This window comes from Nomascus leucogenys, chromosome 2 (genome assembly GCF_006542625.1).
Source record: "Nomascus leucogenys isolate Asia chromosome 2, Asia_NLE_v1, whole genome shotgun sequence".
Taxonomy (NCBI): domain Eukaryota; kingdom Metazoa; phylum Chordata; class Mammalia; order Primates; family Hylobatidae; genus Nomascus; species Nomascus leucogenys.
In genome coordinates, this window is record NC_044382.1 from 38,055,698 (window position 1) to 38,077,270 (window position 21,573).

Sequence of the window (21,573 nt, forward strand, 5' to 3'; positions counted from 1 at the left end):
TCAGTCCCAAACTAGACTCAGAACCTGAGAGCCCCAGAGCTCAGCAGGAGCTGAGTAGAGATGGGGTTTCACTATATTGGCCAGGCTGGTCTTGAACTCCTGACCTCAGGTGATCCACCTGCCTCAGCCTCCCAAAGTGCCGGGATTACGGGCGTGAGCCACGTGCCTGGCCAAAAAAACAATTATTTAATACAAATTATTGAACCCCATTCCAGCTACAGAATTAGCTAAGAATCTCTGGGACTGGAGCCAAATGTCTGTGCTTCTGCAAGCTCCCCCAAAGGATTATGATACACACTACAGTTAAATGACAGGGCTCCAGGCCTGGCTCCCATAGCAGAACTGCCTTCTGGGAGAAACTAGAAGTATAGGCAATGGACCTCTAAGATCCCAAAGTCACTTTCTCCACTTTTGTCAGAGAAAGCCCTCTGGATTTGGAAAGAGACAGGTCAGGCTCCAGTACTCAAAAGGATACAGTAAGGTCATAGCGGAGGGACAACAGCTCTCCACCTTGATCCTTCAGATCATACATGAGCCCAGAGTCCTCTCCATACTTCTCAGTCAGCGTTTCCTATAGGGGTCACATAGAATGAGCCACAGTTCAAAGGATGACTCCAAAACACAGATGAGAAGCCCTTTGGGACATTGAAGGCCAGTGAAGAAGTGAGTGAGGTTGCACGTACTCTTTCTTCTCCCCTTACCTTCAGCTCAAATGCTGGGGTATCCATCCCCTTTGCTCCATGACGTTTAAAGCAGCTGATAACCAAATCAAGAATTTTCTCCCTCACAACCATATGCTGAGGACTAAGATCCCTGGTACCCTGGAAACCAAAAGCAGCCACAGTGAAAACAAAAACAAAAAACAAGTCCATTTCAGACAAGGAGTTAAACTACATTTATTATGTAATCTCAGGTCTGGAGCTGAAATCTATTGAGTTCAAATGACTCTGAGCCCCACCTAGTATCTCAAGAATAGTATATATTTTTAAAATTTACTGTAAAGGACATTAAAAGGGGTCAGAGAGACATGCAAGGCAGAGGTCAATCCTCCAAGGCACTCTAACGGGATAGGGTAGGCAAAAAGTATTACCTTTGGGGTCTTGATAATAAAATTTGGTTTCTCTTGATGTGCTTTCAGTTGGGATGTTAACACTGCCTCTGCAACCTGGCAGAAGAATGAATGTGAGATGTGGCTCCTCTGGACACTGGCCAGACCTGTGGCATCTCTGACCCTGTTGACCACCAACCTGCAAAGACTCTTCACCCTGAGCAACAGGAAGCCAAAGCACCATTTCATCTATCCCAATCTCAGTCCCACCCCAAAGAATCCATGTTGTATCTACAATTACACGTGTAATATATATGAGGTCAGGTCTTCACCACACAAGCTTCTTCACTGTATATGGATTTTTTTTTTTTTTTTTTTTTTTTTTTTTTTGAGACAGAGTCTCGGTCTGTTGCCCAGGCTGGAGTACAGTGGCACAATCTCGGCTCACTGCAACCTCTGCCTCCTGGTTCAAGCAATTCTTCTGCCTTAGCCTCCCGAGTAGCTGGGACTACACACGTGCCACCACCACGCCCAGCTAATTTTTGTGTTTTTGGTAGAGATGGGGTTTCACCATGTTGGCCAGGCTGGTCTTGAACTCCTGACCTCGTGATCCAACCGCCTCGGCCTCCCAAAGTGCTGGGATTACAGACATGAGCCACCACGCTCAGCCGGATTTTTAATATTCTCAAATACTTTAAGAATCTGAGAATAATGAAGGCACTGAACAACCCACCACTACCAACACCAACCATTCAGGGGTAGGGATTATGATGATCTTCTCCAGGTCACGGTTCCTACTGAAACAGCAAAAATAATAATTTTTTTTTTTCAGATGGAGTCTTACTCTGTCGCCCAGGCTGGAGTGCAGTGGCACCATCTCAGCTCCTGCAACCTCCACCTCCCAGGTTCAAGCGATTCTCCTGTCTCAGCCTCCCGAGTAGCTGGGATTACAGGCGCATGCTACCACGCCCAGCTAATTTTTGTATTTTTAGTAGATACGGGGTTTCGCCATATAGGTCAGGCTGGTCTCAAACTCCTGACCTCAGGTGATCCACCCCCCTTGGCCTCCCAAAGTGATGGGATTACAGGCATAAGCCACTGCGCCCGGACAAAAAAATAATAATTTTTAATAAGGTAGCACTGGTTATCAGGTTTAGAGATAGGAAAACCGTAACTTGAAGACAAGGGAACCAGCTCAAGGACACAGAACAAGCCTGTGGAATGACAAGATATGGATTTCTTGAATGAACTAAAAAACTCAGACTGGTAAGATGCTGTGATTGAATATTAATAAAATATCTGTGCCCTATTGTTCACGATAGCACAAAGCATCTGCTAAGAGGGCATTAGAATCTTTCCGAAGTAAGGCAAAACTTAATCAGTGACATTACCAGCAAGCTGTATGCCCTTCCAAAAATAGAGGATGTGGTGGTTCCATACTATGGCGATTATCTGCCCTAAGAGAAGTCCAAGTTCAAGTCCACAATCCCTTATCTGCAATTCCAAAATCCAAAACTCTCTGCCATCTGAAAATGTTTTTCTGAGATTCATTCTGAGGTAAATTCTAAGATGAACTCAGTCTACTTCTGGTCTTTAGTCATCTCATTTATTAGGAATATTCATACATTTTGCTTAAAAATATTACTGCTTGAGTCCAAGAGTTTCAGGAAAAAGTGTGGATATGAATTAAAATACTCCCTTACCACATATCCTTGTATAAGTCATTCATTTAATCTTGCAGCCTCCGTTTCCTCAACTGCAGAATGGAAATAAAAACTCCAACCTCTCAAGATTGCTCCAAGGATTAAATGACCAGGCATCCAAATCGCTTAGTTCAGTGTCAGTACATAGTGGGCACTCGATAAAAACCGACTGTAACACTACTGGAACACAGGCCGCGAGGCTATGCTTTCAGATCTGGAGGCCCTGCTGGGATAGACCAGAAATAATTATGTCTCGCTCACCTGGCTTTGGCAACGGACCGCCCCGGTGCACGAGGCGCAGGGCGGTCGCAGGAGCTGGCTGAGCAGCGCAGCCCAGGCCCTCCTGGGAAGAAGTCCGAGCAGGGGCATCGCGCCGCAGGACGCCGGCTTTCCGGGACAGGAACAAAAGGCCTGGGAAGGAGGCGGGTCAGATACCAGAAAGGGTGGAGGGCACTGCAAAGGCGGAACCCGCGCACCAGGGAAAACTCGGGCGTTTGCGCACCTCACCAGTCACGACGGCTGAGGTGGGAACCTCCCAAGTTCCCTTAGTAGCCAGCGTCGGCACTTCCGGTAGGAGCCGGAAACAATTTTTGTGCTCGGCGGAGGCTCTCTAGGCGTGCCACCCAGCGACTCGATAGCCGGAAGTCATCCTTACTGAGGCTGGGGCAACCACCGCAGGTCTAGGCAGCAGTCGGCTCAAGTGGACAGCCGGGATGGCAGAGCGTGCGGCGCTGGAGGAGCTGGTGAAACTTCAGGGAGAGCGCGTGCGAGGCCTCAAGCAGCAGAAGGCCAGCGCCGAGCTGGTGAGATTTAGGCAGCAGGGGAGAGGGCCAAGGCAAAGCCAGGGAGGACGTAAAGCCAGGGTGTTCCGGACATAGGGTAGGGATGTGAGGGAAGCGACCAGGCTTGTAGGGAGGAGAGTGGGCTGCGTGGAGAGGCATCCGGGGTGGGTCCCGAGAGAAACAAAGCTAGGCCTGAACAGAGAGATCTGATGAGGGAGGAATATTGAATGAATGGCGGGGGAGGGAGGAAAGTGACAGATGGATAGCTCAGCGCCTTCTTTCCCTCCACAGATCGAGGAGGAGGTGGCAAAACTCCTGAAACTGAAGGCACAGCTGGGTCCTGATGAAAGCAAACAGAAATTTGTGCTCAAAACCCCCAAGGTAATATCATTCCTGTAGGGAGCCACTGAGAAAGTCTCTAACTCTACTCACGGGGCGCTTATGTCTGCCTCCCTAAACCAGGTCATTGAGCATCTGAAATGCTGCAAAGAAGAGGACAGTCGCTCTGGGCGCTGGGCTGGACTGGACTCTACATGAGTCATTCTGGGATGGCAAAGTGATGGCAGAAACTAGGCCAGCTGGGTGATCAGGGGAGTCAGCCTGCTGCTGCTACTCGTTCGTTCATTCAATAAATGTGTATTTAGCGCTATGTCTCTAGCACTATACAAAGCACTGAATATATACCATGGTGGACAATATAGCCTACCCTCATGGAGCTTACATTCTACTGAAGGAGAGAGACTTAGAACAAATAATCCCACACAGATTTTTTTTTTTTTTTTTTTTTTCAAAATGGAGTATCCTCTATTGCACAGGCTGGAGTGCAGTGGCACATCTTGGCTCACTGCAGCCGCTGCCTCCTTGGTTCAAGCGATTCTCCTGCTTCAGCCTCCTGAGTAGCTGGGACTACAGGTGCCCACCACCATGCCCAGCTAATTTTTGTATTTTTAGTAGAGATGGGGTTTCACCATATTGGCCAGGATGGTCTTGAACTTCTGACCTCAAGTGATCTGCCTGCCTCAGTCTCCCAAAGTGCTGGGATTACAGACATGTGCCACCAAACCGGGCACCACACATGGTTATGTAATTACATATTGTGAAAAATGATATAAAGAAATTAAGGTTGCTCTGAGAAAAATAAGGGAGAACTGGGGAGTCTGAGAAAGGCTAACTGAGGAAGTGATATACTAACTGATCTAATGAATGAGTAGGAGATAGCCAGAGGACAAGTGTGACAAAGATAGGTCCAGGTAGAATATGGAAACCCTAAAGTGGGAAAGAACTTTGGTAGTTTTGAGGAACTACAGGATGATCTACATGGCTAGAACTAAGTTAAGGAGAGTAGAATGGAATGAGGTTGGAGATTCTGAGCTCATCCTCCAGTTCAGTTCCACTTTGTGTAAGTTCTATAAACAGAACTGTTTACCCCTTCATCTGGGTTCTCTTGGCACTTCATACATATTTCTGTTATTGCACCAACTTTAAGTAGTTATTTATGTTGTTTATTTACCCTGAGACTGAGACTAGATGTCTAAATAGGTATAGTCAGCCCTCCATATCCCAAGATCCCACATTCACAGATTCAACCAACTGTGGATCAAAACCATTCAGGGGAAAAGAAACAATTAAGAAAAAAATCTGGCTGAGTGTGGTGGCTTACACTTGTAATCCCAGCACTTTGGGAGGCCGCAAGGGGAGGACCATTTGAGCCCAGTAGCTTGAGACCAGCCTGAGCAACATAGTGGGTCCCTATCTCTAAAAACAAACAAACAACAACAAAAAAAAACCTTTTAAAATCTAACAATAAAAATTTCAAATAAAAAATATAGTATAACAACTATTTACATAGCCTTTACATTGTCTAAGGTATTATAAACACTCTAGAGACTATTTAAAGTATATAGGAGGATGTGCATATAATTTTATATCAAGGGCTTGAGCATCCATGGATTTTTGGTATCCACATGGGGCCCAGAACAAATCTCCTGTGGATACTGAGGGATGATTCTATTTAATAAATGTATTTGAAATTGAATTCCAAAGGAGAGGGGAGATGGTCTGTTTTCCTTGTGTTAAGGTTAATTCTTTGGGCTCCTAAATTCATTGAGCTGTTTCTACATATAACTCATTTTCGAAGATTAAAGAGACAGTGTAAAATCCCAAAGTGGTGATCATCAGTGATTTTTCAAACTATTAGATGAAAAGCTTACTGTGGAATTTATGATGGATCAGTCTGTCCTCACCAGTGATCAGTTTTAACATCACTAAAAGTAGGACAACTAGACATTATGTTCCTGCTGATGTGATGCAATAAGAAGTACACAGCACCACCTGTGAAGTATTCTTGCCAAGTAAATTGAACTTGAATCTAATCAGATCTTTGGACTAACTATCAGTTTACAGGAAATACTAGAGATGGAAGAACATGTTAAATGACACATCAAGCATATTGTTCACCAAATCTAGAATGTGAAAATTTTTTTTAGGACAAATGACCCAATTTCCTCAGTTAACAAATAACCTTTTTAAAATAAAAAAAAAAAAGTTGAGAAGGGAAGGAAACTTATAGATTATAGCTGATTACAACACATAGACTTCGTTTTGAAGCTGATTCAAATAAATCAACCATAAAAAGATATTATTGAGGTAACTGGGGAAAACTGACCATGGCTTAGCATTAGATAATATTAAGGAGTTGCTGTTAGTTTTGTTAGTTATAATAAAGATAGAGTCTTTGGGTTTTTTTAAATGTCCTTACGAGTTAGAGATTCATACTGAAGTATTTATGAATGAAATGATATGACATCTGGGATTTATTTAAAAATATTTAAGAAAAACATGTCAGGACTTAAATGAAATAAGAATAGCAGATGTTAATTGTTGTTGAAGCTGGGTAATGGATAAATGGTGACCTGTAATACTATTCTTTATATTGTGTCTTTGAAAATTTCCATACTATAGTGTTAAGATTATGCTGGAGAGTTAATATCCATTTTAGTATTAACAATAGAAAACTCAGTATTGTTGAGACAAGACTCTTTCAAGGGATCTTCATGGTCAAAACTATTTCTGTAATAATTCTTTTGTTTTGTTTTGTTTTGTTTGAGACGGAGTCTCGCTCTGTCACCCAGGCTGGAGTGCAGTGGCGTGATCTCAGCTCACTGCAACCTCCGCCTCCCGGGTTCAAGCGATTGTCCTGCCTCAGCCTTCCGAGTAGCTGGGACTACAAGCACGTGCCACAGCACCCGGCTAATTTTTTGTATTTTTAGTAGAGATGGGGCTTCACCGTGTTGGCCACACTGGTCTTGAACTCTGGGCCTCCAGTGATCCTCCCACCTCAGCCTCCTAAAGTGCTGGGATTACAGGCGTGAGCCACTGCGCCCGGCCCTTCTATAATAATTCTTTTTTTTTTTTTTTTTTTGTTTGAGACGGAGTCTCACTCTGTCACCCAGGTTGGAGTGCAGTGGCGCGATCTCGGCTCACTGCAAGCTCCAACTCCCAGGTTCACGCCATTCTCCTGCCTCAGCCTCTCCGAGTAGCCAGGACTACAGGCGCCCGCCACCACGCCCAGCTAATTTTTTGTATTTTTAGTAGAGACGGGGTTTCACCGTGGTCTCGATCTCCTGACCTCGTGATCCGCCCGCCTCGGCCTCCCAAAGTGCTGGGATTACAAGCGTGAGCCACTGCGCCCGGCCTTTCTATAATAATTCTAAGACATTATCTGCCTTTTTCGTTGTGTTAACATTTGCAGTGAAGGCACAAAAGCGCTGGTGAGTAGAACTGCTGGTGCCTTAGCATAAATTAAGACAGCGACACTAAACTGTACTAATAGCCAGTATGTTCTTCACTGCCATGCACTCACAGTAAGTAAATAAATAAATTAATTTAAAAAATTCAGTTTTACTTAACAACGTCATTGATAAAATGGTAAAACTTTGTTCGTTTGTTTTGGGGTTTTGTTTTTGGAGACAGAATCTCACTCTGTTGCCCAGGCTGGAGTTCAGTGTCACGATCTTGGCTCACTGCAGCCTCCACTTCCCAGGTTCAAGCAATTCTTGTGCCTCAGCCTCCTGAGTATCTGGGATTACAGGCAGGTACCACCACACCCAGCTAATTTTTTGTATTTTTATAGAAATACAAAAAACATACAAGAAACCTACAACATGTTTCACCATGTTGCCCAGGCTGGTTTCGAACTCTTGAGCTCAGGCAATCTGCCCACCTTGGCCTCCCAAAGTGCTAGGCTAAGCCACCATGCCTGGCCAAAAACTTACTAATTTTATTGAATCTTGACCCTTGAGGACCCTATTTTTAAATATTTGCTATGACAAAATGGGAAGTACATATAAAGCACTTCTGCACTCCAAGGTAGGGAAAATGCTTATGCCATTGTTCAAGTTGCAAGCTGATCTAGCACTTTTTTCATAGAACATCTTGTTTTATTTGAATTAACAGCTGAAAGATAAATTACGGTTTTTCAAACTTAAATATTTGGCAGACATTTTTACAATAATAAACGAAGTGAGCCTTGTCACCTCAAGGAAAACATCTGACAGTACTTGTAGGCAGTGAAAAAATTCAAGTATTCAGGTGAAAGTTAGAATTTTAGAAAACTTAGGCAGAGCATGGTGGCTCAAGCCTATAATCCCAGCACTTTGGGAGGCCAAGCGGGTGGATCACCTGAGGTCGGGAGTTTGAGACCAGCCTGACCAACATAGAGAAACCCCATCTCTGCTAAAAATTAGCCGGGCGTGGTGGTGCATGCCTGTAATGCCAGCTGCTAGGGAGGCTAAGGCACAAGAATCGCTTGAACCTGGGAAGCGGAGGTTGCGGTAAGCCAAGATCGCACCATTGCTCTCCAGCCTAGGCAACAAGAGCAAAACTCCATCTCAAAAAAAAAAAAAAAAAAAAGAATTTTAGAAAACTTGTATCTTCCATCATAAGCTTGACAGCTTCCCAATAATTAAAGAGTTTTCTGCTAGGCATGGTGGCTTACGCCTGTAATCTCAGCACTTTGGGAGACCAAGGTGGGCGGATCACCTGAGGTGGGGAGTTTGAGAACAGCCTAGCCAACATGATGAAACCCTGTCTCTACTAAAAATACAAAAATTAGCCAGGTGTGGTAGCGCACGTCTGTAATCCCAGCTCCTCGGGAGGCTGAGGCAGGAGAATCATTTGAACCTGGGAGGTGGAGGTTGCAGTGAGCTGAGAACACGCCACTGTACTCCAGCCTGGGTGACAGAGTGAGACTCCATCTCAAAAACAAACAAACAAACAAAAACAGGCCAGGCAAGGTGGCTCACGCCTGTAATCCCAGCACTTTGGGAAGCAGAGGCAAGCGGATCATGAGGTCAGGAGATCAAGACCATCTTGGCTAACATGGTAGAATCCCGTCTCTATTAAAAATACAAAAAATTTGCCGGGCATGGTGGCATGCGCCTGTATGTAGTCCCAGCTACTCAGGAGGCTGAGGCAGGAGAATCATTTGGACCCGGGAGGCGGAGGTTGCAGTGAGCCGAGATCACGTCACTGCACTTCAGCCTGGGTGACAGAGTGAGACTCCATCTCAAAAAAAAAAAAAAAAGGCTTTCTTGATGAGATCTGAGGTGATGTAAATAAATAAGGCTTCCTGCTACTGTATAATGAAATGTATCAACATTTGAAAGACCTGTTATGAAATCATGCACAGGCAAAGGATCCATTCATTCAAAGTACAAAATACAGTAGTGGATTTTTTTTTTTGTAGGAAAATATACATAACATAAAATTTACCATTTTAATGATTTTTTTTTTTTTTTTTTTGAGATGGAGTCTCACTCTGTCACCAGGCTGCAGCGCAGTGGCATGACCTTGGCTCACTGCAGCCTCCACCCGCTGGTTTCAAGCAATTCTCCTGCCTCAGCCTCCCAGGTAGCTGGGACTACAGGTGCGTGCCACCACGCCCAGCTAATTTTTGTATTTTTTAGTAGAGATGGGGTTTCACCATGTTGGCCAGGATGGTCTGGATCTCTTGACCCCATGATCCACCTGCCTTGGCCTCCCAAAGTGCTGGGATTACAGGTGTGAGCCACCACGCCCAGCCCATTTTAATGATTTTTAAGTGTACAGTTCAGTAACATGAAGTACATTCATACTCATAACCATCACCATTATCCACCTCCAGAATTTTTTCATCATCCCCAATTGAAACTCTGTGCCTCTTAAACAATAACTCCCCACTTCACCCTCCCTCCAGCCCCTGGTAACTGCTATCCTACTTTCTGTCTCTATGAATTTGACTATTCTAGGTACTAGATAAGTGAGAGACTAATTGTTCTTTTTATTTTTTTTTTTAAGTTCATTGATCTAGTTTTCAAATTCCACATTGCAACCAATCTTTAAGAAACAACCACTTGTTGGATTCTGATGTAGTACCAAAGAAAAATATCCACAGTTAGCTGAAAAGTTTGTTAAAATACTCTTCCTTTTACAACTACATATCTGTGTAAGTAAGGTTAGATTTTCCTTATATACTTCAACCAGCACGACATATCACGACAGACTGAATGCAAAAATCACATGTGAGAATCCTGCTGTCTTCTATTCAGTCAGACATTAAAGATTTGCAAAGATGTAAGTCAGTGCCACTCTTCTCACTAAATTGTTTTGGAAAACAGTTACCTTTTTCTAAAATATTATTTGCGTTAACATATAATAGATATATTATTTGTTAAATGAATAAATATTTTAAAATTTTTGCCATTCGAATTCTAATACAGTAAATATTGATAGGTATAATCCACTTTGAGACTTGAATACATAGTAAGAGTGTAAAGAGGTCCTGAAACCAAAGACTTTGGAGTAGGGTATAAAAGCCCAGATTGGAAGCTCTGACCTGGAAGGAGAACACAATTCTAGTCCTGACTGCCACAAACATGCTGAATGGCCTTAAGAAATGACTTAACTTCTCAACATCCTGTACTTCATCTATAAAATTTATCTGCCTAGCCTATGTCATAGAGTTGTTACCAGAAACAAATTAGAGAACAGTTGTAACTAAGATTTAAAAGAAAAGTTATATTGGGAGAGAAACATTGCTTGTAAAATTTGGAATTCAATTAGTTGAGCCAGTCTGAGTTGGTTATATGCCTATAATCAGGTAGGTATTTTTTTGTTGTTATTATTTTTGTTTGGTTGGTTGGTTTTTTTTTTTTTTTTTTGACAGAGTCTTGCTCTGTCTCCCAGGCTGGAGTGCAGTGGCACGATCTCAGCTCACTGCAAGCTCCGCCTGCTGGGTTCACGCCATTCTCCTGCGTCAGCCTCCCGAGTAGCTGGGACTACAGGCACTTGCCACCATGCCCGGCTAATTTTTTTGTATTTTTAGTAGAGACGGGGTTTCACAGTGTTCGCCAGGATGGTCTTGATCTCCTGACCTCGTGATCCACCCGCCTTGGCCTCCCCAAGTGCTGGGATTACAGGTGTGAGCCACCGCACCCGGCTGGTTGGTTTGTTTTGTTTTGTTTTTGAGACGGAGTCTCGCTCTGTCTCTCGGTCTGGAGTGCAGTGGCGCAATCTCGGCTCACTGCAACCTCCGCCTCCCAGGTTCAAGTGATTCTCCCTGCCTTCAGCCTCCTGAGTAGCTGGGATTACAGGCACCTGCCACCACCATTTGTTTGTTTTTTTGAGACAGTCTCACTCTGTTGCCCAGGCTGGAGTGCAGTGGCACGATCTCGGCTCACTGCAACCTCCGCCTCCCAGGTTCAAGGATCCTCGTGCATCAGCCTCCCAAGTAGCTCCAAGTAGCTGGAACTACAAGGGGCGTGCCGTCACACCCGGCTAATTTCTGTATTTTTAGTAGAGACGAGGTTTCACCATGTTGGCCAGGCTGGTCTCAAACCCCTGACCTCAGGCAGTCCATCCGCCTCGGCCTCCCGACGTGCTGGGATTACAGGCGTGAGCCACTGTTCCTGGCCTCAGGTAGGTGTTTGTTATTAGGCCAGGAAATGTTCTGTTATCCAAGAAAGAGTGTTTAGAAAAATGGCTCAAAGAGAAGAGTTCTAAGAATTTTAGAAAATAGACCCAAGCTTAAAAGGGAATGGAGTTTGGAAAGCAGATAGCAAATGGGTGTGGGAATTAATAGGGAATTATTTGTACTTGTTTTAAAACTCAGTGGCCTGTAGGAAAATCTGTTTAGAGCAGGATTTGCTTTTTCATTATTGAGGTCATCCTTTTATATTTCCAAAACATATTGTTCTTGGTTTTCAAACCTCATTTCTGGTTCTCTGGCTGATTTCAACTTCAAGGGCACAAGAGACTATAGTCCCCGGCAGATGGCAGTTCGAGAGAAGGTGTTTGACGTGATCATCCATTGCTTCAAGCGCCATGGTGCAGAAGTCATTGATACACCTGTATTTGAACTAAAGGTGAGGAATGGGCAAGAAGAAACTACATGGTAGATGAGTGGGCATTTGAATAACAAAGAAGATGACAACAAGAGACTGAGGGTCCAAAGGGCCCACTTCTGTTGTGGACACAGACCAGTCTTTGCTCCAATAACAAGAGGGACAAGAATGGCTTGGAGGGAGAGGCCCTGTCTTTTATTATCTTGGTTGTGGCCAGCAGCTTCCAAAAGAGAGCCATTCTTTGGAGTGGTAATTGTTCTGGGTCCTATCTACATTGTATTGCATGGCATCTGTACTTGGAATGTTTTCTAGATTCATGCAAACCATACGTACATAAATATGCAACCACTCTCCTATTGATGGACTCTGAAGTTGTTACTAGTTCTTTGCTATTAAAAACTAGATTGCAGCTGGGCACACCTGTAGCTCCTGCTTCTCAGGAGGCTGAAGCAGAAAGATCACTGGATCCCAGGAGTTCAAGGCTGTAGTGTGCTATGGTGGTGCCTGTGAATAGCCACCATACTCCAGTCTGGGCAATGTAGCAAGCCCCTGTCTCTAAAACCAACCAACCAACCCAGATCGCATTACTACCTGCTTCAAACCCAGTGATTCCCACTGCACTTATAGTACAACCCAAACTCTTTACTCAGGTTTACAGAGCCCTAGGTGATCTGGCTACTGCCTGTCCTACCTCATCTCATGCTATTTTTCCTCTTGCCCACTATGCTACTCTGGTCTTCTTCCTACTCTTGGAACATACTCAGTGTGTTTGTACCTCCGGACCTTTGTTCTTGCTCTTCCCCTTTCCTGAACTCCCTTTCCTTAGCTCTTTGCATGATTTATTTCAGATTATACTACAGACTGCAGATTTTAATTCCTTTTTTCAAAAAAAAAAAAAAACCAATAGAGACAGAGGTCTTGCTATGTTGCCCAGGCTGCTTGCGAACGAACCCCTGGCCTCAAGTGGTCCTCCTTCCTCAGTCTCCCAAAGTGCTGACATTACAGGCATGAGCCACCACGTCCAGCCAGCCAGATTTTAATTTCAGAGCTCAGCTAAAATGCCACTCCTCAAGTAATCTTCTCCAACTACCTTCTTTAAAGTAGCTGTTCTCCCTCTTATCACAATGAGCTGGTTTATTGCCTTTAGGCTATAAAACTCTGAAATTATCTGTTGTTTCCTTCATCAATGTCTCTTTTTATTGATATTTAATTGTACATATTTATGAGACTGTTTTTACCTACTGTATTAGTTTGCTAGGGCTACCATAACAAAGTACCATAGACTGGGTAGCCTAAACAACAGAAATTTATTTTCTGACAGTTCCAGAGGCTGGAAGTTGACATAACATGTTGGCAGGCCTAGTTCTTTCTGAAGGCCATAAGGAAGGATCTGTTCCAGGCCTCACTCCATGGCTTGTAGATGGCCATTGTCTCCCTTTGTTTTTGTTTTGTTTTGTTTTGTTTTGTTTGTTTTGTTTTTTAATTGAGACAGAGTCTCACTCTGTTGCCTGGGCTGGAGTGCAGTGGCATGATCTCATCTCATTGCAACCTCCACCTCCCAGGTTCAAGCGATTCTCCTGCCTCAGTCTCCTAAGTAGCTGGGATTACACACGTGTGCCACCACACCTGGCTAATTTTTCTATTTTTAGTAGAGACGAGGTTTCACCATGTTGGCCAGGCTGGTCTTGAATTCCTGGCCTCCAGTGATTCGCCCACCTCAGCCTCCCAAGGTGCTGGAATTACAGGCATGAGCCACTGCGCCCAGCCTCCCTTTGTCTTTACATCATCTTCCCTCTGTCCTTGTCTAAATTTTCTCTTCTTACAACAACATATTGGATTAGAACCCAACTTGGAGGCCTTGTATTAGCTTAATCATCTCTTTAAAGACCCTATCACCAAATGTAGTCATGTTCAGAGGTTACTGGGAGTTAGGACTTAAACAAATGAATTGGGGAGGGTGGGGCCAGGGGGACACAGTTCAGCCTGTAACACTAGCGTGTGACTGTTTCTGATACTACATACTGGGAAGTTTCGGGCTTTTTAATCTTTGCCAACCTGGTAAGTGAAATATGCTATTACCGATGATAGACATCACAGGGCAAGGACTGCTGTAATGCCCTTAAGACATTCCTCGGTTTTTACTTTTGACATTATTCGAATCTCAGGCATCAAAAAACATTTATGTTTGTTGGTCTAATAACCCATTCCTAGTAGTTTATCATCAAGAAAAATACTTTTTTTTAAAAAAAAAAGAGCTATATACCTGAATATTAGATATTGAAATGTTATGGGGAATTTTTTTTTTTTTTTTTTTTTTTTTGAGACAGAGTTTCACTCTTGTCACCCAGGCTGAAGTGCAATGATGCGATCTCTGCTCACTGCAACCTCTGCCTCCCGGGTTCAAGCAATTCTCCTGCCTAAGCCTCCGAATAGCTGGGATTAGATGCCTACCACCTCCCCCAGCTAATTTTTGTATTTTTAGTAGAGACGGGATTTCACCATGTTGGCCAGGCTGGTCACGAACTCCTGACCTCAGGTGATCCATCCGCCTTGGCCTCCCAAAGTGCTGGGATTACAGGTGTGAGCCACCATGCCTGGCCTAAAAAAATTTTTTTTTAAATTAGAATAACCTAAACATCTAACAGTGTAACATTAGGGAGGAAGTAAGTACAGAGCTTCTTCTCACTGGAATTTATGCATCTTTTAAAAATACTTAAGGCCGGGCGCTGTGGCTCACGCCTGTAATCCCAGTACTTTAGGAGGCTGAAGCGGGCAGATGACGAGGTCAAGAGATCGAGACCATCCTGGCCAACATGGTGAAACCCTGTCTCTACTAAAAATACAAAATTTAGCCGGGCATGGTGGCACCCGCCTGTAGTCCCAGCCACTCCAGAGGCTGAAGCAGGGGAATCTCTTGAACACCGGAGGCAGAGGTTGCAGTGAGCCGAGATCACGCCACTGCACTCCAGCCTGGTGACAGAGCGAGACTCCATTTAAAAAAAAAAAAAAAAAAAAAAAACTTCATGCTGAGAAGTTGTCTGAAGAAAAAAGAGATTTTTAAGAGAAAAATATGTAAGAAAAATACTTCAGCTCTGTTACAAAATCAAAATAGAAAAAACACAAAATTGGTGTTTCCTTTTTTTTTTTTTTTTGAGACAGAGTCTTGCTGTCGCCCAGGCTGGAGTGCAGTGGCGCGATCTCGGCTCACTGCAGGCTCCGCCCCCCGGAGGTTCATGCCATTCTCCTGCCTCAGCCTCCCAAGTAGCTGGGACTACAGGCGCCCGCCACCTCGCCCAGCTAATTTTTTGTATTTTTAGTAGAGACGGGGTTTCACTGTGTTAGCCAGGATGGTCTCGATCTCCTGACCTCGTGATCCACCCACCTCATCCTCCCAGAGTGCTGGGATTACAGGCGTGAGCCACCGTGCCCGGCCTGGTGTTTCCTTTTAATGATAACTACATCAGACACCTAAGAATTGGGATAAAGAGCAGAGGGAAATGTAGACAAGTTGGAATCAGTCATGTTTGTTTTCAAAACTTCCCTTTAAATTGTTATATTTATTATTATTACCACATTTATTTGTGTTTTCTCCAGGAAACACTGACGGGAAAGTATGGGGAAGACTCCAAGCTTATCTATGACCTGAAGGACCAGGGCGGGGAGCTCCTGTCCCTTCGCTATGACCTCACTGTATCTTTTTAAACTTGGGCTCTTGAGACTTTGGATGGATTGGCACTCACTTGGCTCAGGTTTAAGAATGGTAGAGTAGGTAGGATCAAATATGAGGCCTTTGGCGATTAGGGGAATTATTTCTCTAAACCAGGAGTGGGACTTTGGCTAAACAGAGCATACACACCCTTAGAAATCTTCTGAATCCTGAGTGAGACCTCAGCTTGATGTCAGGGCCCAGTTCCAACTCTACAGTCATCTCATGGCTCCAGAATACCTCTCCCCTGCCCTGTCCAGTGAACAAAATTCTCCTTAATGGACCAGCAACACATTTCCCTTGTCTCCAAGCTACACAGAATCATCTGTTTAGAAATCCCATATGGGGGCCTTTTTCTGGTCGCCTTTTTCTGGTCTGTGGCCAACCTGCCCAGCCCCTTGCCATGCTCAAAAAAGTCCAGTCAACACTACAAAAGGGAAAGTTGCCTTAATCTTTTTTGAGCCTTCAGCTACCTCATGTGGTAGCACAGCTGATGCTTTCTGATGTTTGTAAGTGCTATTAATCTTATGGGTGGCAGTTTTACCCACATAGGGAGGGGTTAGATCCCTGTTGGTGATGATAATCAGCTTGCAGACAGTGATAGGAGGGACTTTCTCCTTAACTCTTTGTCATCAGGTTCCTTTTGCTCGGTATTTGGCAATGAATAAACTGACCAACATTAAACGCTACCACATAGCAAAGGTATATCGGCGGGATAACCCAGCCATGACCCGTGGCCGATACCGGGAATTCTACCAGTGTGTGAGTGTTGGGAAACCGTGGGGCAGGATGAGTTACTTGGGGCTCTCTCAAGCCAGCAGAATCTATTGAGTACTCATGGTGTCCTGAGCAAATTGGATGACCCAGATAATGCTCTTAGGGTTTCTATGGTGGTTTTTTTGTTTTCTGTTTTTTTGAGATGGAGTCTTGCTCTGTTGCCCAAGCTGGAGTGCAGTGGCGCAGTCTTGGCTCACTGTAATCTCTGCCTCCTGGGTTCAAACGATTCTTCTGCCTCAGCCTCCTGAGTAGCTGGGATTACAGGCGCCTGCCACTACGCCCAGCTAATTTTTTGTATTTTTAGTAGAGACGGGGTTTCACCATGTTGGCCAGGCTGGTCTCAAACTCCAGGCTGGTCTCGAACTCCTGATCTCATGATCCGCCTGTCTCGGCCTCCCAAAGTGCTGGGATTACAGGTGTGAGCCACTGCACCCAGCCTCTTCTATGGTGTTTTCATACAGATTTCACAAAATCCCTGTGGTGGGGGAGGAGAGTAAAGTCTCTCCATTTTACATATGAGTAAACTTGATACCCAGCAGATGAAGAGATCATAGGGATAAGAAAGGCAAAGTCAGGACTAGAACTCTTGGTCCAGTGCTCTTTATTTTAAACCACAGTGATAGGATCACAGCAGAGAATAAGGAAATTAGCTTTGATATATTAAATCATCCAGACTGATGCCAGGGCTTGTGGATGAATAGGGAAAATGGCTAAGCACTAAAGCCATATAATCACCCCATCCAGTAGGAGGAGTTAAGGATGATGAGGTAGAAAATGAAGGAATAGCCCAGTAGATGGAAAGGAGACCAAAACTGGTGAGAAGCCCAAAGATGCTGGGGTTTACCTCTGGGATGATGATCAGAAAATGAAAGAGAAAGTCTATGCTTGAGTGCAACCAGGCCTTCCTAGAGGACAGAGCTCCCAGAGTCCCCCCTTCAGAAAGGTGAATCCCTGAAGACCTCTGGCTAACCCTCTCCCTGCAGGATTTTGACATTGCTGGGAACTTTGATCCCATGATCCCTGATGCAGAGTGCCTGAAGATCATGTGCGAGATCCTGAGTTCACTTCAGATAGGCGACTTCCTGGTCAAGGTCAGAGCTGACAAGGCTGGGAGGGCAAAGTTGGGCCTGGCCTCTCACAAGAGAAGATCCTTGTGCAGAGGGACCAGTAGCCCAAGTGACCATGACTATTGCAGGTCATGTAAGAAAAGAGATTCCCCCCTCACTATGCATTGGTTCCTTGCAGGTAAATGATCGACGCATTCTAGATGGGATGTTTGCTATCTGTGGTGTTTCTGACAGCAAGTTCCGTACCATCTGCTCCTCAGTAGACAAGCTGGACAAGGTAACAACCCAAGTACTTGACTTCTTTTCCCAGATCCCACCCTGCCTTGGGAAATGGAAAACAAGATTGAGAGAGAGAGGTGCATGCCTCTATACCCACCAGACGAAGGTTAGCCCCAGGATGTAGGCTCATGGGCAGCTACTGCTCCAAAACGGTTCCCTGAGGACAGTACACACTTGCTCTGTGGTGTGGAAGCTGCCCAGGGGTCCCTGACTGGTGTCTGTCTGCCTAGATGTCCTGGGAAGAGGTGAAGAATGAGATGGTGGGAGAGAAGGGCCTTGCACCCGAGGTGGCTGACCGCATTGGGGACTATGTCCAGCAGCATGGTGAGGAACAGAACCAAGCCTCCCCGGCAGCCGTCCCACTGCCCTCAGTCCTAAAGTTGAAACTCTTCTGTGTATGTATGTAGGGGAATGAATGTGTATGCATATGTACACACACATGCATGGGCGACTAGAGTCCAGGCAAGAAGGTCAACCCCTCTTACCTTTTCTGTTTCCTTGTCAGCCTCACTCACAAGTCTGTCTCCCCAGGTGGGGTATCCCTGGTGGAACAGCTGCTCCAGGATCCTAAACTATCCCAAAACAAGCAGGCCTTGGAGGGCCTGGGAGACCTGAAGCTGCTGTTTGAGTACCTGACCCTATTTGGCATTGATGACAAAGTGAGTCAAGTTGGGGATGGGATCCTTTCTGAGCTCTGGGGCTTCAGGTCCCTGATCTTAATCTGGCACTGACAATTTTCTTATCTCCACAGATCTCCTTTGACCTGAGCCTTGCTCGAGGGCTGGATTACTACACTGGGGTGATCTATGAGGCAGTGCTGCTACAGACCCCAGCCCAGGCAGGGGAAGAGCCCCTGGGTGTGGGCAGTGTGGCTGCTGGAGGACGCTATGATGGGCTAGTGGGCATGTTCGACCCCAAAGGGCGCAAGGTGCCATGTGTGGGGCTCAGCATTGGGGTGGAGCGGATTTTCTCCATCGTGGAACAGAGACTAGAGGTAGGTCCTAGGAGGTGGGTAGAAGATAGTCTGAGCAATCTGATCTCCAAGGGAGCAAGTGGTGCTGCTTTGGGCAGGGAGCATCTCACAGAAATGGAGAAAAGATTATTGCTCTTTTTCACAGATTTCTACCCCATTATATGTCAGTTTTATGGATCTTTAATCCATAATCTTTCTCCACTAAATTCTCTGCTCTGGGTCTCTACTTCCTTCAGGGCTGTCACAAACCTGGGCTGGTGTATCCAAGACTTAGATCTTCCTCATGATACAGAATACTTAACATTTTACTGCCTTGTGCCAGGCACTGTGCTTGGTGCTTTTCATGCATTATCAAAATATAATTGTTACCACAGCCCTCTGAGAGTAGCTAATTTTATTAATTGCATTTTCCAGATGAGAAAACTGAAGCATTATAGATCAAATAATTTGCTTAAGGCCATGAAACTTGTAAGTGGTAGAGTCAGAATTTGAATCCAGGCAGTCTCACTCTAAAGTCTTGCCACTAACCACACTGTAATACTGTCTGTAAATGGGAAGCATGTGTCTGAGGCCCTGGGATCCCTCAGATGGCTACTGTGACTCTCTAGCACCTAGAGTAACACCAAGGAAGCCTCTTGTAGCCTTAAGCCCTCCTTTGTTGCTGCTGGTCTTAAGTGGCTGGTTGCATTTCATCCTCTGGGAAATGCTCTGGCAACCTCCCCACGGTCCTATGCCTTTTCTCTAGGGTGGAAACCACCAGTTTCTCAGTTGAGATCATTCTTCCAGTAGGCATCTTACATTCTAAGAACTATGAAAATAGTTTTTCTGAAAAAGACAAGGGAAGCGGCAGCAGCATTCTTCTTTCCCCATATACACGCCTGTGCCCTGTAACTGAAGTGTGAGAGGCACAGTGTCATAAATGGGTAGATAGTAAGTGGGGACTAAAACTGCCAAGGGTGATCTAATTGGGGTGGGTTCATAGTAGTACTTTTGTGTGAATGCTTTGGTGGACCCTGAAGGTACTACATGGACCAGCCTGGGCAACATGATGAGACCCTGTCTCTACAGATTTAAAAAAAAAATTTTTTTTTTTTTTTTTAATTAGCTGAGTATAGTGGTGTGTGCCTGTAGTCAGGAGGCTGAGGTGGGAGGATCACTTGAGCTTGGGAGGTCGAAGCTGCAGTGATCACACCACTGCACTTCAGCCTGGAAGACAGAGACCCTGTCTCAAAAAAAAAAAGGTACTACATGGAGAAAAGCTTGAAGTTACGGTAAAAAAGCTACCTTCACTCTTGCCCTAAGTTATTTATTCTGACACGTTCTGTGTACAAGTCAGTCAGTTCAGTCCTCATACCTACTAAAAGCTACCCTTATGCCCAAGGTGCTATATGAGAAGACAGGGCCCCTGCCCTGGTAGAGCTGAGTTCGGCCTGGTCTCAAAATCCTGACTAGAGCTTGCTTTGTTTGCTCCTTGAAGGTGTTAGCCCAGCTCTCTGACTTTTATCTGCCCCTTCGCCAGGCTTTGGAGGAGAAGGTACGGACCACGGAGACACAGGTGCTTGTGGCATCTGCACAGAAGAAGCTGCTAGAGGAAAGACTAAAGCTTGTCTCAGAACTGTGGGATGCTGGGATCAAGGTACGGAAGGCAAGTCCCAGGGTGGCAGCAAACTTGGGTGTGCTAGGCACAAACTGAATAAAAGCTCACACATAATGGATCCTGCCACTACTTCTCAAAAGTAGAGCTAAGAGCAAGGTGCCAGCTTGGACACCCTCTGTCCCTGAGGACAGCAGAAGCCAGACTTCCTCTTCTGCTCTTGTCCCCTGCAGGCTGAGCTGCTGTACAAGAAGAACCCAAAGCTACTGAACCAGTTGCAGTACTGTGAGGAGGCAGGCATCCCACTGGTGGCTATCATCGGCGAGCAGGAACTCAAGGATGGGGTCATCAAGCTCCGTTCAGTGACTAGCAGGGAAGAGGTGAGGGAGGTGGGCAGGAAGGCTAAGGGACAGAGAATGTATGCCATTTTGGCAGGCCCATGCCCATTCAAGACCTGAGAAAAAGCCTGGCATTGATATTAGTACAACTCATAAAAGACTTGAGGGCTTAACCTGTTATTGTGATCTTAGTAGGGTGAGATCTCCATCCCTACATATACCTTATGGTTTGTTGGCTCCCCCAAGAGGCACACTCTAGCCTGAGGTGTTTAATTAGGTTCCTGCTCCCAGCTGAGACAAGCCTGATGCCTGGAGGGCTAGAGGAAACTAGGCACTCGGGGAGCAGTGGAATGGAAGATGCTTATACCACCTTCTTCTCCCATCCTGGCCAGGTGGATGTCCGAAGAGAAGACCTTGTGGAGGAAATCAAAAGGAGAACAGGCCAGCCCCTCTGCATCTGCTGAACTGAACAAACTATCAGAGGAAAGGAAGTGGGACTGGCACTATTTGAGGTTAAGACAAACTGCATATGTACTTCAACTGCTTTGCACTTTTCCGTTTCAGCGGAAGACCTGAAGAGTGGTCAGAACAGAGACTTTAATTTTTATTATGGTTATTTTATTGATTATTACTGGCAAAAACGCCCAGGTACTACACCTTTTTCATACAAGGCCCAGGAGGCTTAGTCCAGTCTGCTCCTGGGCTACAAGGACCCAGCCTGAGATGGTCTCATCTGCAGGGCCTCCGCACCAGTTGGAGCAGATGCCTCCCCACCACCAATTGCCAAAGGTCCAATAAAATGCCTCAACCAGGGAGTCTGCGTGTGTCAGTGATGCCTAGCCCCGCCTTCCCCAGCAGACCAATGTAGGGATGGAAAAGGGAGAAAGACAGTAAACTTGTGACCCTGAGGTTCTTGTCTTCAGCG

The 21,573-nt window shown here is 45.2% G+C and overlaps 2 protein-coding genes across 9 annotated transcripts in view; one reads left to right on the forward strand and one right to left on the reverse strand.

Annotated features, from left to right (window-relative positions):
• The window catches only part of HARS2 (histidyl-tRNA synthetase 2, mitochondrial), a 9,463-nt gene extending 6,134 nt beyond the window's left edge, over positions 1-3,329 (reverse strand). For 3 of the 7 annotated variants that reach the window (XR_004033363.1, XR_004033362.1, XM_030827892.1), the window contains exons 1-3: positions 1,091-1,431; positions 702-821; positions 476-571 (exon numbers count right to left, since the gene is read on the reverse strand). Coding sequence is in view for 5 of the 7 variants with exons in the window: in XM_030827892.1 (XP_030683752.1) it covers positions 476-571; positions 702-821; positions 1,091-1,297 (423 nt within the window). In the remaining 2 variants the exon portion in view is untranslated. Of the gene's footprint in view, positions 1-475; positions 572-701; positions 822-1,090; positions 1,432-2,831; positions 2,978-3,012; positions 3,163-3,253 lie in introns of those variants that run through there. The other 4 variants (XM_012504790.1, XM_030827905.1, XM_030827915.1 and 1 more) reach the window with 4 other exon arrangements.
• Positions 3,042-21,463, forward strand: HARS1 (histidyl-tRNA synthetase 1). 2 transcript variants are annotated; one of them, XM_012504783.2, is made up of 13 exons: positions 3,185-3,554; positions 3,825-3,914; positions 11,816-11,935; positions 15,509-15,604; positions 16,257-16,382; positions 17,381-17,488; positions 17,643-17,741; positions 17,974-18,067; positions 18,275-18,402; positions 18,495-18,737; positions 20,236-20,352; positions 20,544-20,690; positions 21,041-21,463. In XM_012504783.2, exons 1-13 carry the CDS (start codon positions 3,465-3,467, stop codon positions 21,110-21,112), a joined length of 1,530 nt encoding a protein of 509 aa, XP_012360237.1. In that variant the 5' UTR covers positions 3,185-3,464; the 3' UTR covers positions 21,113-21,463. The 2 variants fall into 2 exon arrangements, with proteins under 2 accessions (XP_012360240.1, XP_012360237.1); XM_012504786.1 differs by lacking the exon at positions 11,816-11,935 and having other exon boundaries at positions 3,042-3,554.
• Positions 21,464-21,573: the final 110 nt, after the last annotated feature.